The 17972-nt window shown below is 34.7% G+C and overlaps 2 protein-coding genes across 2 annotated transcripts; both read left to right on the top strand.

The window, feature by feature from the left end:
• The first annotated feature begins 383 nt into the window (after positions 1 to 383).
• Positions 384 to 803, top strand: LOC110942892. Its single transcript, XM_022184654.1, has one exon. It carries the CDS (start codon positions 384 to 386, stop codon positions 801 to 803), a length of 420 nt encoding a protein of 139 aa, XP_022040346.1.
• Positions 804 to 16629: 15826 nt separating this feature from the next.
• On the top strand, positions 16630 to 17750 carry LOC110942893 (ESF1 homolog). Its single transcript, XM_022184655.1, has 4 exons — positions 16630 to 17018; positions 17087 to 17303; positions 17355 to 17480; positions 17544 to 17750. The coding sequence occupies exons 1-4, from the start codon at positions 16630 to 16632 to the stop codon at positions 17748 to 17750; spliced, it is 939 nt and encodes a 312-aa protein (XP_022040347.1).
• The last annotated feature ends 222 nt before the right edge of the window (positions 17751 to 17972 follow it).

Below are 17972 nucleotides of genomic sequence, written 5' to 3'. Positions count from 1 at the left end.
ACTTTTCTTGGATCAATATAAAGTTATATTTTATAAAATGTTACTAAGCTTGAAATTGGGTTAATATAAACTTATATTTTATAAAATGTTAATAAGCCTGAAAAAATGTTGATATTCTACAACACGTATTAATATTTTAGGGTGGGATGAAATATATGTAACGACAAAAGCTAGATTGTTGAAAGAAATCAAACTAATGAGAAAAAAACGTGATGTGTGAAAGGGGCATCTAAGTAATTAAAACAAACATCAAGGTCATTAACTTATCCAACTACTTATAAATATGGACGAAGAGGCCAAAGCATTCCATCACCTCTACAACACAAGATCTCATACAAACAAGTACTTACTCAACCAAATTCATTCTACTTGGGCCACCGGAAATGTCGCCAATCACTCCTGAGGTTAGAGCAAAGGCAGAAATTTTTACTGGAAATGAAGTTTGCAAGGAAAAAGCTAAGTCTCTTTTAAGAGAATACTGTCTTCCAGATGGCCTCTTGCCCGTGGAGGATGTTGAGGAACTTGGTTACGTAAAAGAAACTGGATTCGTGTGGGTCAAACAAAAGAATGAGATCACACACAAGTTTGAGAAGGTCGGAAAGCAAGTGTCATATGCCAAAGAGATCACTTCCTATTTTGAGAAATGTAAGATTAAAAAGTTATCAGGAGTGAAGTCTAAAGAGGTGATGATATGGATCTCACTCATCGAGATCTTCGTTGAAGATCCCACAAGTGACAAAGTTACAATGAAAACGCCAACCGGAATCTCCAAGACCTTTCCGAAGGTGGCTTTTGAGGCTTAAAGAATAATCATGGTTTGATCAGTTTGTGTAATCTAATAATTAATATGCTTGTATGCTACTAATTAAATAATGATGTTTTATTTGTGTTTCTTATGGTTATGTAATTTATTTTTAAATGATTTCTATGGGTTTAATATATATATTAGTTATGGTGGTATTATGACATATTAAGCTATCAAAGATACCACACCATTCTGTTAGTCTGGAACATATTTCTCTTGTAAGTTGGCCGGAGTAAAACATGTGTTGTAATATTGTTTCATCTTGAAGTATACACCATTTGCATCTTGTAGAGCTAACCATTATACCCCTTTGCTGAAGATTCATAGCAGTTGGAATACACTATTGCATCATTCCCCACATAAAACACACTACTTTAATTGGCACCCACCTGAGCTACACGAAATCTTTGAGTGTTAAGTGTAACCTGTACTCCAGCCTGCATACACCTTCTCAGTGATTGGTGATCCGAAATTTTGACGACTTCTACCTTCTTAAAATATATTTGTTATTGCTTCATCTTTATATGTAGTCATGGAAAAATTTATCTAATAGTAACTAAATATCTTATGTGTTACACAAAATTAACTCAAGTTTCTATGTAAGAAAATACCACCCTACTCTCGACAATTGTTCCATGATTATAAAATTGGGATGTATTTCAGATTATCAATCGATGGTGTGTCCATTCTTTTTTTATTCTATAAATTCTAATATATTCTAAAATTCACATGGAAGGAAAAGGTATTGATTTATTTATAAATATAATACGAGTACATTTGTATTTATTGATTTATTTATAAACATAATACGAGTACATTTATATTTATATTTATATTTATATTTATATTTATAATATATGAATTAGCACAACCATGGGCGAAGCTTTTAAGGGGCGGGAGGGGGCGGCCGACCCCCCGAACTTTTCGCTCAGTAGTGGAGAGTATATAGTTTTCGTATAGAAATTATTGGGTATATACGTTTTCGATCCCCCTGTTTTATAGAATTTTTTAGGGTCCGGTTACTTCCGCCCCCTCGGTCGGAAATCTCAAGCTTCGCCACTGCACAACTTCTGGCTTATGGTTGTTGTACTGTTTGCATAAATTGTTTTCAATAGGGATGAGCAAATCGTTCCTGGTACCGGTACCGAATTTACCGAACCGGATACTTTTTCGGTACCGACTTTTAGTATTTTCGGTACCGGTTCGGTACCGGTTTTTACCCTTAAATACCGGTACCGAACCGTACCAAACCGGTACCGAAAATCTGGCGATGGGAAAGAAGTTTAGAGAAATAGAGAGGGAGATAGATTAAGAGACAAAAGAAGATTAGGTGGTGGTGCTGTTTGGTGGTGGTGACGCTGTATGGTGGCGGTGGCGGTGGGTTACTGGGTTAGGGGCCAATTGTTAAAATTATTGGGCTGCCTATTATCATTTACTTATCATTCACTTGGTTTAGTTGGCCATCTATTGTGTATTGTTGTTACTGGGCTGTTACTATAGTTGTTACTGGACTGATATGTTTGTTAAGTTGTTGTAACAAATGGTAAAATATCTAAGGGGGCTTTGTGTAATTATGAGGACTGAAGCTGTTTTGGATTGTAAGTGCTGGGCTGAGATGAAACTTACAAAGTTTCACAATATAAAAGAGTGGATCTTCTCTTTCTTAGTTCAGTTGATCAGTTCACTTTCTCTCTCTTGTTGTTCTTCGTTAGGGTTTTGAGACGGAGATTATACGAATAATCTCTCATCTGTGTCTGAGAGATTATTCTTTGTTGTGATTGTATTTCTGTATTGTTGATCATCAGTTGATGATCATCTGTGTACTTTCTGTACTTTGTATCGTTTGATCTTACTATTGTAAGATCAGTTGGGTATTTTGGGGGGCAAATATTTTAGGGTTGGATAAATAAGATTTTGTCACCGTTTTGTCGCTATTTCTTGTGTTGTCTTGTATTTGTGGTTTGATTCATAAAATTTTACATGGTATCAGAGCTTTTGCTCTTGATCCGATCTTGTTTCCGCTGTTGATCTGATTTGTTTCTGTTGTTTTTGTGATTAGGTCTGCTTCAAGTGTGCAGATCTGTTGTCTGTTAGTATCAGATCTGTTAGATCTTGGGCAAGTTCTTCGAGACGTTGAAACCCTAACTAGGGTTTCTTGGAAGTGGTGAAGATCTCCTTTCTTCTGGTGGTTGTTATACTCTGTGTTGGTCTCTAAATCCTTGAAGGTTTAGGGCAAACTGACCAGTGTATCACTCTTGTTGTTGACTGATTTGGATCTACAAGTTCTTGTGAACTTTAGATCTGGGTTTTTTGGAGTTGCTAGCACCCACTGTGAGATTGTTCTATCTCTCTTTCTTTTATTTTCTGTTGATTGGATTAGTTGAAGTCGGGGTAGTGAGGACCGGCACTTTATTTGGTTGTATTTGTTGTAACTTTTTTCTTGAGTTGTTGTGTTTTTTGTTTGGCTCCTGTATTAAGACATGTCCATGCACTAAAAGTGATGAACCTGGAATCTTGACACTGATACAGCTTCGCCTTTGAGTCTTATTCTTGTATTGATTGATATTATCTGTGCTATATTTGTTGTTTGTACTTTGTGATCTGTTATTGGTTAATCATGACTGGTAAAGATGATAATGCTGGTTCATCTCAGACCTTGATTAGCAAGCTAGATATAGGTGACCCTTTGTTTTTACATCCTAGTGATTCAAGTTCTTTAACAATTGTTGGTATAAAATTAAAAGGTACTGAGAACTATAGGGTTTGGTCTAGTGCTATGAAATTGGCTCTAGAAGCTAAAAACAAGTTTGGTTTCATTGATGGTAAATGTAAAAAGAATACTGATGACCCTATTTTAAGTAGTCAATGGGACATATGTAACTCTGTTGTCTTAAGTTGGTTATTAAACTCTGTTTAAGAAGAATTGTACTTAGGACAAGTTTTGTCAAAATTAGCTTCTGAAGTCTGGACAGACTTGAAAGAAACTTATGATAAAGTTGATGGCTCTATAGTGTATGATCTTTATAAAAAAATCAACTGTATTACTCAAAATGGCAGTTCAGTTTCTGAATATTATCATAAGCTAAATACAATGTGGAAACAATTTGATGCTGTTCTTCAACTGCCTGCTTGTTCATGTCATGCAGCCAAAGATTATAATGACTTTTCTACTTTAATCAAACTTATGCAGTTTCTTATGGGTTTAGATGATGTCTATCAACCTGTAAGAACAAATTTGTTAACTAGAGAGCCATTACCTTCAGTCAAGGTTGCTTTTTCAATTGTGTCCAGAGAAGAATCACATAGAAACACAAGTGTAGGATCAAAAGGTCAAAATGTGTCTTTTATTTCTAAAACAAATCAAACCTTTGAACAAAAAAAGAAAGAATTTAGAGGACCTAATCCTAACCTTAAATGTACTCATTGTAATAAAATTGGTCACACTGTTGATAGATGTTTTGAATTGGTTGGGTACCCTTCAGGGTTCAAAAAGAAACCTGGAGGTCAGGTTGGGAAAAATTTTTCAAACTCTAGGTCAAATGTGTCATCTGTTCCATCTGTGTCTCCTTTTTCTCCAGAACAGGTTGCTAAACTTCTGAATCTTGTGGGTGAAAAAACCAGTACTGAGTCTCAACCTTCTAATATGTGAGGTGAGTCTAGCTGTGTGTTTAATTCTTTAGGAAAGTTTGTTTGTTGTTCTAGTTTGATCAATTTTGGATTTGATTATAATTGGATTTGTGATTCTGGTGCTAATCAGCACATGGTTAAAACTGATAAGGATATGTTTAATTGTATTGATGTGTCTGAGTATGATCTAACTGTTTCTCATCCTAATGGAACCAAAGCTAAAGTTTCTAAAATTGGAAGTATAAAACTTGCTAAAGATGTCATTTTAAATGATGTGTTCTTTGTTCCAACTTACAATGTTAATCTCTTATCTGTTTACAAGTTGTCTAAAGATAATCATATCAATGTTGTGTTTAATGAAAGCAATTGTTTGCTTCAGGATTCGAAATCAGGGAGAATCCTGGTGACTGGTAAACAGGATAATGGTCTATACTTTGTTAACAAAGGTGGTAATCTTGCTAATTTGTGTTTTAATAGTTTGAACAACAGTAATTTATGGCACAGTAGATTAGGACATCCTGCTGATCAGATCTTGTCAATCTTAAAAGGTGATCTAGGTGTTGTTGATATTGTAAAAAATCCATGTGAAACCTGTCATAGGGCTAAACAAGTTAGAGTTCCTTTTCCATTAAGTGAACATAAAACCAAAAATGTAGGTGATCTTGTTCATTTGGATGTTTGGGGACCTTATAAATTAACTAGTAGAGATGGGTTTAAATATTTTTTTAACTGTTGTTGATGATTATTCTCGTGTTGTTTGGTGCTATCTTTTAAAAAACAAAATGGAAGTTTTTGAAAATATTGAGAGTTTTTACGAGTTAATTCTAACTCAGTTTAAGAAAAAGGTTAAAATATTTAGGAGTGATAATGGAACTGAGTTTATTAATAGTAAAATAAATAACTTTTGTAAAACTAAAGGTATTTTACATCAAACTTCTTGTTCTTATACACCACAACAAAATGGTGTGGTTGAAAGGAAACATCGACATCTTTTAAATTTGGCAAGATCTCTGTTGTTCCAAAGTGGTGTTCCTCTTAGTTTCTGGTCTGATTGCATCTTAACTGCTGTTTATCTTATTAACAGGTTACCTTCATCTGTTCTTCTAGGCAAAAGTCCATATGAGTTAATGTTTGGTTTTAAACCTTCCCTTGCACATCTTAGGATATTTGGTTGTTTGTGCTTTAGCACTATTTTGAATGATCTAGATAAATTGTCTTTTAATGATGAAAAGTGTGTCTTGATTGGTTATTCAAATGTTAAAAAAGGTTACAAGTTATGGAGTTTAGATAATAAAAAAGAGTTTTTTTCCAGAGATGTAAAGTTTTATGAAACTGTGTTTCCTTATAAATCAATTCAGTTAACCAATCAAGATAAAACTTTGTCTAGTAGTTTAAATCATTTAAATTTTTTTGATAGTGTTGAAGTATTAACAACTGATCCTGTAGTTCCCAATGATGAAGAGGGGAGTCATGAATCTCATGAGGTTACTGGTGATGATCAGCAACCAATCCCCTCTACATCTGCCACTCCAAGTAATGTTGAACATCAACATTCTATGATTGGAGTTGAAAGTAGTGATAGAGAAGGATCTGGTAGGGCAGAGGACACTAGTATCTCACATGATGAGAGCAACCCATCTGAGGGAACAAGTTCTTCTCTTAGGAGATCAAATAGGAAAGTTGTTGTGCCTAAAAATTTTGAAAATTTTGTGCTTAATAGTAAAGTAAAATATAGTTTAGATAAAGTTGTTAGTTATTCATGCTTGTCTGCTGATAATTTGTGCTTTACTACTTCTTTAAACAAAACTGTTGAACCTTCTTGTTATGAAGAAGCTTCTAAAGATCCCAGGTGGGTAGAAGCTATGAACAAAGAAATGGAGGCTTTGTTTAGAAATAATACCTGGGTTCTTGCTGACCTTCCTCACGGTAGGAAGGCTATTGGTTGTAAATGGGTGTATAGAGTTAAATATAAGTCTAATGGTGAAATTGAACATTTTAAAGCCAGACTTGTTGCAAAAGGCTTTAATCAAAGAGAAGGTCCTGACTTTGGAGAGACTTTCTCACCTGTAGTTAAAATGGTTTCTGTTAGAGTTGTTATAACTTTAGCTGTATATTTTCAATGGCCATTATATCAACTTGATGTAGATAATGCTTTTTTACATGGTTCTATAACTGAAGATGTCTATGTGAAATTGCCACAAGGATATTATTCTAAAAATGAATCAAAAGTGTGCAAACTTGTTAAATCTTTGTATGGCCTTAAACAGGCACCTAGGAAATGGAATGAAAGGTTGACTGATGTCTTGTTAAGTATTGGTTTTGTGCAAAGCAAATGTGATCATTCCTTGTTTGTTATGTCCAAAGAAAGTGTTACTGTGTTTCTGTTAGTGTATGTTGATGACATTGTGATTACTGGAAATTCTGATATCGAGATTAAAAATGTTAAACATGTTTTAAATGAAACTTTTAAGATAAAAGATTTAGGAGTTCTAAAATATTTTCTAGGTATTGAAGTGTTATATGATAAAGATATTGTTTGTCTTAATCAAAGGAAATATTGTTTAGAACTCTTAAATGAGTTTGGTTATTTAGGGTGTAAACCTGTTAATACACCAATAGAACAAAGCTCTTTGGTCACTTCTAAAATTGATAAAAGTCATCAATTACTTCAAAATGTTACTGGATTTCAAAAACTCATTGGAAAACTGATTTACTTGTCTCTTACAAGACCTGATATTAGTTATACAGTGCAGTTTTTAAGTCAGTTAATGCATACCCCCAAAAGAAGTGCATTTAGAATTAGCCTTAAGGTTGTTAAGGTATTTGAAGCAGAATCCTGGTAAAGGATTAAGTTTTAAAAAGAGTGTTAACCTGGATCTATATGGATTTGCTGATTCAGATTGGGCAAAATGTTTGTCTACTCGAAAATCAGTAACTGGGTATTGTGTCTTTCTAGGAGAGTGTCTTGTTTCTTGGAAGAGCAAGAAACAAGCCACTGTTTCAAGGTCCACTGCAGAAGCTGAGTACAGAGCTATGTGCTCTGCTACTTGTGAGCTTATGTGGTTAAGAAACTTATTGTCTGAATTGAGTGTTAACTGTAAATTACCAATGGTTTTAAATTGTGACAGTCAAGCTGCTATGTCAATAGCAGCTAATCCAGTGTTTCACGAAAGAACTAAACATTTTGAATTGGATCTTCATTTCTTAAGAGAAAAAGTGGCTGTTGGCATTATAAGTCCTACTAAAGTTGACTCTGAAAGTCAACTTGCTAATATTTTTACAAAAGGTCTAAATGCTTTACAGCATGAAGAGTTTTGTAAAAGGTTAGGCTTAATTGATATGTTCAAACCAATTGAATGAAGGGGGGATGTTAAAATTATTGGGCTGCCTATTATCTTTCACTTGGTTTAGTTGGGCCTCTATTGTGTATTGTTGTTACTGGGCTGTTACTATAGTTGTTACTGGACTGATATGTTTGTTAAGTTGTTGTAACAGATGGTAAAATATCTGAGGGGGCTTTGTGTAATTATGAGGACTGAAGCTGTCTTGGATTGTAAGTGCTGGGCTGAGATGAAACTTACAAAGTTTCACAATATAAAAGAGTGGATCTTCTCTTTCTTAGTTCAGTTGATCAGTTCACTTTCTCTCTCTTGTTGTTCTTCGTTAGGGTTTTGAGACGGAGATTATACCAATAATCTCTCATCTGTATCTGAGAGATTATTCTTTGTTGTGATTGTATTTCTGTATTGTTGATCATCGGTTGATGATCATCTGTGTACTTTCTGTACTTTGTATCATTTGATCTTACTATTGTAAGATCAGTTGGGTATTTTGGGGGGCAAATATTTTAGGGTTGGATAAATAAGATTTTATCACTGTTTTATCGCTATTTCTTGTGTTGTCTTGTATTTGTGGTTTGATTCATAAAATTTTACACCAATGATGTAAAAAGAGAGAAGATGTTAGGTTTAGTAGAAAACAAAATATTCAAGAACTCAATGGTTCATACAAGAAACAACCAAAGAAACAGACCAAAATGGTTGCAATACAGCCAATACAGAAGAATATAAATAATCTAAACATAATATATATGCAAGAAACCAGGACTTCATAGATGATCCTTCAACATATATATTTAAGACTTTTGTTGCCGAATGAAGAGAACTTTTATTCTTGAGATAACAACGGGATAGAAGAAGTAAAAAACAAAGAGAACACATTGAAAAATAAAAGGCAATGATAGCCGGCTCATATGTTTTAACAACCACAAGATTAACCAAGAGTAATTACACAAAGCACTTGCACTTGAAATTGAGGGTTGAATGAAAGAAAAGAGTGCTATTGCCACCCGACCCCGGTCACCATTATTGCCACTTAAGCACTTACAAAAAAAACATCGAAAAAAAATCAAACAGTTAAATATATGTAAATTTATTAAGGCTGTTGAAATGTTAAAACAATAAAATTAAAAAGCTAATAGCAAATTTTAAAGGCCAAAGTGATAAAATGGTTACGGAGATTTACTTCATCATTTTTCATTAACCCTTTAAAAATGTTAAATTAGTTTTCATTATTAGTGAAAGCTAATTACGTCACCATCGAATTTATATGACGCCCTACAATAAGTTGTTCTAGAAAGGGACACACTGTAGTAACTATTCAACGTTATATTTGTCTAAAAGAAAATTGTTTATTAAAATGTTAAAAGAAAAAACAAAGAGTTAAATACTTGGTTGGTCTCTGTGGTTTGCAAAAATTTCAAACTTGGTCTCAGTGGTTTACTAATTACACGCGTAGTTTCAAAAGTTATCAAAAATGAACTCAGTTGGTCCCCTGACCAAACCTCTGTTAAATTTCTCAGTTAACTATATGTGAAATGACTATATTGCTCTTGAACAATTAAAAGAAATAAAAAACCAATAAAAAAGACTCATCTTCTTCAACCTCCCATCCATCCCCTATTCTTCCCCCTCTTTTGAAAACCCACCAAACCACCATCTCCACCTTCAATCCATCACCACCACCTCCACCCTCACCTTCAACCCAGCCAACCCCCACCCTTCAATTAACAATCGCATTTAACTCTTAACAAGACCATAAACGTCTGCCGACTCCATTTAAACATAATAAAACATGTGGCCTAAAACCACAAACGTCTGCTGACCCTCACCTCAACCTGTGACCCATTAAGCCATGACTGGTGAACAATCCGATTACACCTGCATACTCCTCAGCTATAAATGTGTGTTATTCTACTTTTTTTGCAACAACAAAATACCAGTCCTTCATTACCTAATATATCTTGTTCTACGATACCATAATGGTGAACTTTCAAACAATGTCGGCGACCGGCCAATCACCGTACTCTCAAATCGACCGTTGGCGACCATCGACATCGGCCGGCGTCTACCTGTCTTCAAATACCTCCGTTAACATCATAGCTGGCATAATTCTTCTAGTTTCAAGTTTAAATCATGATCCAGGTATGAAAGCTTGTAATTTTACTTGTTTATGAAGGTATTTGTTTTCATTACTCTTGACAGTTTGAAGGTTATTTTGTGAAGGGTTAAATGGGTATTGAAGTTGATTAGAAAAAGTTATTTTGTGAAGGGTTAAAAATTTCTTTATTTATGGTCTTGTTAAGAGTTAAATGCGATTGTTAATTGAAGGGTGGGGGTTGGCTGGGTTGAAGGTGAGGGTGGAGGTGGTGGTGATGGATTGAAGGTGGAGATGGTGGTTTGGTGGGTTTTCAAAAGAGGGGGAAGAATAGGGGATGGATGGGAGGTTGAAGAAGATGAGTCTTTTTTATTGGTTTTTTATTTCTTTTAATTGTTCAAGGGTAATATAGTCATTTCACATATAGTTAACTGAGAAATTTAACAGAGGTTTGGTCAGGGGACCAACCGAGTTCATTTTTGATAACTTTTGGGACCACGCGTGTAATTAGTAAACCACTGGGACCAAGTTTGAAATTTTTGCAAACCACAGGGACCAACCAAGTATTTAACTCAAAAAACAAATATATAATCTAGAAAGGGACACACTATAGTAACTATTCAACGTTATATTTGTCTAAAAGAAAATTGTTTATCAAAATGTTAAAAGAAATACAAATATATAATAAATTGCAGTATTCCACGGGCGTTTACTAAATTCTGGTCAAACGGTCAGAGTTGGCAACCATGAAGAAGGGTGCACCAACTCGGTTAAAAGTTTGCGGGAACAGGTCGCAAAAATGTAGACGTCTAAATTGTGGAAAAACGGTTGAGTTAGTTTTATACACGACATGGTGGAGGATTTGAAAAGCTAAAAATGATGTGGTTTTTAACAATCTTGACTTATCAGTTTTGACAGTGGCGGACAAAATAAAGGAAGACTCATTCTTGTGATGAAGTATGGATCCCCTTATGCTAGTATTAATATTTGGGACGTAATTTTGTAATGTGTCTTTTCTTTGTTTCTTTTGTTTGGTACTTTAGCTACTTGCTGACCCAGTCTTCTATTTTTAATAAAATAGCCGTCGTTCTTAAAAAAATATTAACAGAATTCATGCTTGAAACTTCTATTTATTTATTAACGGTATTTATGTTAATAGTTGCATTTAAGCATCAATACACAAATTTAATGTCGGGATGAGATTGAAGTGTGGCCGAGCCAAGTCTATTCAAACTAAGATTTCTGTTGCTTTGAATGTAACTATCTTATCCCGGATTAGTTGTGACACAATCAAAGTTCAAAATATAACACAAAGACTAAAAAGTTTAAAAGCCGTAACAGTAAATATTTATTGCTTTTTACTAACTTTTCGCCTTGATGTTCCTACCTTACTCTCTTTATCGGCTCCCACGAGTTTCCTAAAACAAGACGTGGAGAAAGAAAAGCGGCTGAAAATAATTAATGCTTAGTGAACGAATAAAGAATAATAACTATGATGAAAATGGAGGGTAATATACCCAAGACAAACAATGCATATAGTTATACGTTACAAAGTATATCAATACAATAAAACAAATCATATCCTATACTCAAATCAAAACCCATCGAGACGATATGATAACCACTGTCATTCACACGGAACTATCGACCCTACATACCGAATGTGCGATGGATGTGGATGCAGACACATCCATCCACCACAATATAAGATAATGTTTAAGATCTGATTCACATACCTCCTAACATAGAAATGACATATGTACTCTTAAATATACGGACATATCATGTGTAAACTAATCACCCCTATTGGATGGTGTCACACCATGATGATACAAAGATATGTTGTCTTGTTGGTACCTACAAATGTAGTTATAGCTAAGGTATCGGAGTTCAAAACATAAAATAATAACAAATACAGAAAGCAAACCATATACAAAATGCTCTAATTGTTTAATCAACTTAATAGAGAATTGATCATTGCACTATATCATGACTGTAAGATATTGAGCTAAAAGCAAGTAACTCCTATCACATGCAAAATAGATTAACTAAAAGAATCACTTTTATCATTATAATTCCATGAAAAGAAATTGAATTAAAACAATCGCTTATATTTTAATTCCATGAATCATATAGTCTTTTAGACGATCCACTATCATGACTTGATCCAACCTAACCCAACTCATACTTTCATTAAAAAAAAGTTTCTGTCTTTCATCTACACAATCTAACCCAATCCAATTTTTCACTCTCATTCATAACCCAACCCAACTCAACCTAATCTAAACCAATATTTTATTATATAAATATGATTTATAACTATTGTTTATTATATAAAAACAGGTTAAATAATAAAAAGGGTAAGCAAAACTGTTATAATAATCAATTGTAGCTTGTAACCCAAGGTTGTAGTAACGAGCTAGTCGAGCAATCGTTCTATATTTTTACATTTTAAAAATTAGAAAAGTTGTTTGTCTTATATAAAGGAGGCAAACGGTTGTAAAAATAAATCAATATAGCGGATAGTCTGAAGCTTTTTAATCCCGTCAAAGTAAAGTACGGACAAAATTACAAAAAACAACTTTTATATATCATTAAAACAATATAAGTATACCTTTCAATTTAAAATCCGTCAGAATCGAGGTTAATCTTTTACACTAACACCGTTTTTTTATTAACACCCCCCACATGCGTTGGTATTATGTCATTTCAGACATCCTTTTCCTCTTTATTCTTTATCCCCAGTTGCCCAAACCCTGTTTCCCAATCCCATTTGCCATCTAGAAGATGGTTTGACTTGGCATCTAAATTCCTACTTCTTTGATTTTTTTTTATTTATCTCTGGTATAGCGCTTCATTATCTTGACATATAGTCTGGTGGTCAAGGGCTAAGCCGAGGGTGGGCGGGCGCACCCCTTGAAAAAATAAATTTTAGTGCTATTTTTCGCTGTAAATTTCGACCGCACTCCTTGGAAATTTTCACCGGCACCCCTTGAAAATTTTCAACCGCCTCACTTAGAAAAAAATATTATAAAATAAAAAAATGAATTGTCCAGGTCAAGGTCAAAAAGAAAGAGATGAATGTTTGGATATTCAAGAATAAGAAACTAAGTATGAACTTGCTATGTGTAGGTGTGAAAGAAGAAGAATCAAGCGATAAGAAGTCACAAGGTTCAAACTATCGAGGTAAGTTCTTATACTTACAAATACTAGTAATTTACAATGTTTATGTTAAGTATATATAAATTTATATTGTGTTAAATGAAAATACATGGAAGTTTGATTCGTGCTTACGGGTCGAATAAGTAAGAATGACATATGTATGAATCGGGAATTGGTGTCGAACCGGAAATAGAAGATTGGAGGGATTTGACATCAAGACCCGTTAGAAAGCATGATTCAATGAATGTTAATGAAGGGATTATTATCACGTTTGACGGAAGGTTTTAAATTCTAGGTTAGTTAAATATGATATAACTAAATTGTTCGGTATGGTTGTAGGTAAATCATCGTGTTAGGTGGCGCAAAGCATGGAACGAACACATCAATCGCATACCACGCTTCCGTGTTTTGATGTTCAAACGGGTCAAAAACGTTTTGTACTTATGTTAAGTATAGTCATACGTTTGTAAGATTGTGTTTAAAACTTATCATGTTAGTATGTTTCGTTGTAAATTTTGGATTTGTACATGTTAATAAATGGCAAAAACTTTTGTTAAATGTCCATACGTCTATAATAAGCGTTTTTAAACCCGTGTACGAATGAGCCTCACAATGTAACTTGCTTACACTCTGATTGTCTATTGATTTTGTTTTCATCTTGCAGTGAAGAATTTTGCAGGCCTTGCTGAACTTCTGGGAACTACTGATTGTGCAAAAGCTTTTCTGGAACTTGATCCTATAGACAGAACATTCAAGATAAGGATCCAGGATCTTGCCGAAGATGTTCAAACCTCTTCATCCTATAACATATCAAGTAAGTAACCACAGAATGTAGGATGTATATAGATAATAAAAATTAAGTCAAGTACTTATCTTTTTGATATTTGATGGTCAGGTGTTCAGAAATCCACCCCCAAGTCTGCAGCTTTCTTCCTTGATGATATCAACAGTATGATAATCTCCAAGTCAACCAAGAAGGAGAAAAGAGACTTGGAAGAGCAGTTGTTACACGCCAAGGTGGGGATCCATGAGGCTGCTATGATTGTAACCGACAAAGCCAAAATTTGTGTTGCACGGGCCATCCTCTAAGCTCGAATCAAAATGGCCCAAGAGGCGATGGATCCCAGCTTTGACCGGTCAGCTTGGGAGATAGCTTCCTGGGAGATGGCGTTAAGGAACCTCGGTGGTGATGAGGAGCCGGAGCAGGTAGCTGTGGATGCGGGTGAAGCAGGAACTAGCGGGGTGATAAAGGAGGTTGGAAAGACGATTGAAGGTGGTGGTGGAGGTGATAGCGCAACAATGGGCAGTGAAGGATAATTTAGACGAGGCCCGAGCTCACTTTTTTAGTTTTTATGTTTTGGTGTTTTTGTCTAAACAATTTGGGGTTGTAATAACTCTGAACAATAGCTTTAGGTTTAAGGATCACTGATCCTTCTGACATTAAGTAGGATGACAAAATTGGAGGGATCCTCTGTTTGGGGGATGAAACCTTTGTTATTTCGTTCTTTAAATTTCTGCACAAAACTTTAATCGTTAGGTAAACTCGATCCGACCTGGGTGGATGGTCCACACTTTTGCTGGTGAAATCCAGGCCGGGTACTTTTGATAAATATTAATGGGTTTTAATGATATTAAACTTTTAACTATATGTTATGTCCTTTATATCGCTTTATTGAGTTTAGTTAAAAATTTATCATGTTTGAAAATGTATACATAGTTTGTATGAAAGACATTTTATGCAAAATTATGAGGATCCTAGATCCTTTAATAATAAAGGTTAAAAATTGAACCTTGCAACAAATTTATCTTATTAAACCATAAATCATTATTAGCACTAACTTAAGTGCATCTAAACCCAAATTCAACCAAATAGAATTCGTCCTAATGTTGACTCATTCCAAAGTTGAAGTTTTTGAAAGTTGGAAATTTTTCGAAATATGTGCAGAAAATTCTAAGTGTTGGATTGTGTTTTACAGGCTAAGGCGACTAATTTCGATTCAAAGCACAATATTTGTTGTACTTTGAACAAGACATTACCGAAGATGAAACCGTTTGAAGATATTCTTGAATTCATTGATCGAAGTCGTCTAAAGAAAGCGCTAACAGACAAACACAAAGCATATAAATTGCACATAGAACGTTTCTAGAACAGTGCAAGATATGTGGAAGAAGATAAAGCGATTCATTCATTTGCTCAAATAAAGGAAGACTGTAAGGATAAAGACATGGAAGTAATTATCACTGTTGCAGATATTCGAAGAGTTCTTGATCTTAAACATGAAGATGGCGATCCAGTTGGTCTTTCTGAACGTTTATGCAAGGCTTTGTGGTTCAGGATGGGTTACACGGGATTTGTAAATGATAGCCACTACAACAAGCAGAATCTTTCACTTCCTTACAAATTCTTGGTGCATCCCGTGATCCATGCCATGGGGCATAGAAAAGGTGGATACGATGTATCTGTTGACTACATAATCTGCATGGTCACTGCGTTGATCTTTAATCGTCCATACAATATTTCACAAGTGATCTTTGAGCATATGAAAGCCAATGCAGCTGACGAAAAGTTTCTGCAATATCCAAGATTCATACAAATGATTTTGGACGATAAGATTAAGAATTTGGAAAAGAATGAAAAAGATGAGCTAATCCTTGATCATATGACAAACTCAACACTTGAAAGACTTCAAGTGTGCAAGAAGAAGAAAGCTCCTCCAACAAGAAGGAAGTTCACAAGTATTGAAAAGCCAAATTATATTCCTCCGTTGAACAACAAATGGCGTCATGATGACAGTGATTCTGGCAACGAGAATGAAAAGATGGAATTGTTTGAGTTAAAGAGATCAAAGTGGTTCATAAAAGACGAAGAAAAGAAAAAGAAAAGTAGAAGTGGTACTCCAAAGAAGAAACCTGTACAAAGACTGCTAATTGATGAACCAAGTGATGATGAGGTTCAGAATGCTGATGAAAATGTAGAAACGAGTGATGCAGGTACTTCTGGTGTTAACACGACTCAAGAAATAGAATACTTAGCCTTTGGAGCTACTGTTAATGTTGAAGAGAATGTTCAAGGTTATGTGAATGTTGGTGGTGAAAATGTTGAAAGTGATGATAGTTCTACTGAAAGTGATATTCCTCTGACGAAAATTGCGCCAACAAAAGGAGATCCAATGAAAAAGTGGAAGGAAAAGAAAGAAAAAGCATCTACGAAAAAGAAAAACAGTGACGGAGAAGATGTTACATATGAGCCGTCTGGTGCTGAAGCACAGAAGATAAAGAAAGGGAGATTGAAAAGAATGTCTCAAAGAATTGATTCTCCTACACCAAAGAAGGCACGCAAGAGTACGGTGAAAACCATTAAAGTGACAATTGTTTCTGAACCTGTTCAAAAAGAACCAAAAAGAGTTGCAACTTCAACTTTTGAACAATTTGAAATACCGATTCAGATGCCACCAAGATCTCCAATCCAACAATCGGTTCAAGAACCAGTTCAACATCAAACTCCTCCACAGTAACATCAAACAGTTCAAGAACCAGGGTCTACAACAAAGAAAACATCAACACCATGGCAATCACAACATTCTGCAGAGTTTAATCAAATGTTTGGTGATATTCTGGTGTTTGGTTCTAAACCGGTGAGCTTAGACGATGTTCCTGATATGTCATTCTTTGATGATAATAGAACAAAAGCTGTGGAAGACAGAGTTTCAAAACTTGAAAAAGAAAAAGCTGCTTCAGATGAGAAGATGAAAAACTTAGAAGCAGAGAATGTGGTTTTGAATAATGAGGTTCAATCGTTGAATGAAAAGGTCGTAAGTCTTGAAGCTGGGAATGTTGCGCTTAATGAAGTTGTTCAAGGCTTAGTGACTACGAACGAACAGTTGTCTACTTCGAATACAATGTTGATGTCAAAGAATGAGATATTGAAGAAGATGGTTAACAACCACAAAGCAGACAAGAAGCTGAAATCAAAACAAATCGAGATGCTGTATGCTGTATTTGAAAGCAAGATGGGACAAACGTTAAGGCTGAATTCAATCAAGTAGAGATCTGAAGAGTTGAGGCTCAGAGGACAGAAAGAGAAAAGAAAGCAGCTGAGGAAGCAGCAGAGGCAACTAAAGACAAAGGAAAACAAAATATCATCGAATACAGTAATGATGATGACGACGAAGATGAAGATGAGGATGAAGAAGAAAAAGATGATGGATTCAAAGCCATCGATGATTACAAAGATAGTGATGATGATCAAGGTGGAGGCGGAAATCTTCAGATAGTTAAGCGTTCTGGTGATTATCAAGTGATGAATTATTTGGATGATGCATAGAACGAAGAAAGAGATGTAGCTGACCCTAAGGGGGAGAGTGGTTCGGGTGCTATTCACGATGAAGAATCAGCTGGAATCTTCACAGAGGCTGTTCCAATTAACTCTATTCCAGCTGATACACTAAAGGTTATCTATCTCTCTTACGACGTTTAAGAGGGTGAATATGTTCATAATTACAGTTGTGAAAAGTTGATGGAGAGATTGGGTATAACCGATGAATCGTTCAAATTTGATTTCGAAGAAGTGTTAGAGAAGATAAACCTGAATGAAGCTGAAAGTTATGTTTTCAAGAATGTATCTGAAGTGAATGATTATGACAACGTCGTCATGGAGGATGATACTGATTCCGATAAAGATGAGTCATTTCATTATTCCTTAGCTAGGAAGTTTCCTTAACCATTAAGTTTCCTTAACTATTAAGTTTCCTTAACTATTAAGTTTGCTTAACTATTAAGTTTGCTTATCCATTTAACTAAATAACTTAGTTAGCTTAATTAATCTTGCTTAGCTTAATTAATATTGATTAACTGATTAATTAATCTTACATGACCGATTAATTAATTCTAATGGTTTAATCAAGTAATTTATTTAGCCGATTAATTAAATAACATAACTAGC

Source organism: Helianthus annuus, chromosome 5, assembly GCF_002127325.2.
Source record: "Helianthus annuus cultivar XRQ/B chromosome 5, HanXRQr2.0-SUNRISE, whole genome shotgun sequence".
NCBI classification, from domain to species: domain Eukaryota; kingdom Viridiplantae; phylum Streptophyta; class Magnoliopsida; order Asterales; family Asteraceae; genus Helianthus; species Helianthus annuus.
This window is presented reverse-complemented; position numbering and strand designations above follow the sequence as displayed.

What these genes read in the sequence shown, in the direction of transcription:
- LOC110942892 (XM_022184654.1), top strand. Translation starts at nt 384, where the DNA reads ATGTCGCCAATCACTCCTGAGGTTAGAGCAAAGGCAGAAATTTTTACT.
- LOC110942893 (XM_022184655.1), top strand. Translation starts at nt 16,630, where the DNA reads ATGTTTGGTGATATTCTGGTGTTTGGTTCTAAACCGGTGAGCTTAGAC. An exon ending in TCAAAACAAATCGAGATGCT is followed by an intron (nt 17,019 to 17,086) that starts GTATGCTGTATT and finishes AGAGATCTGAAG; the next exon opens with AGTTGAGGCTCAGAGGACAG. An exon ending in GAGGCGGAAATCTTCAGATA is followed by an intron (nt 17,304 to 17,354) that starts GTTAAGCGTTCT and finishes GATGATGCATAG; the next exon opens with AACGAAGAAAGAGATGTAGC.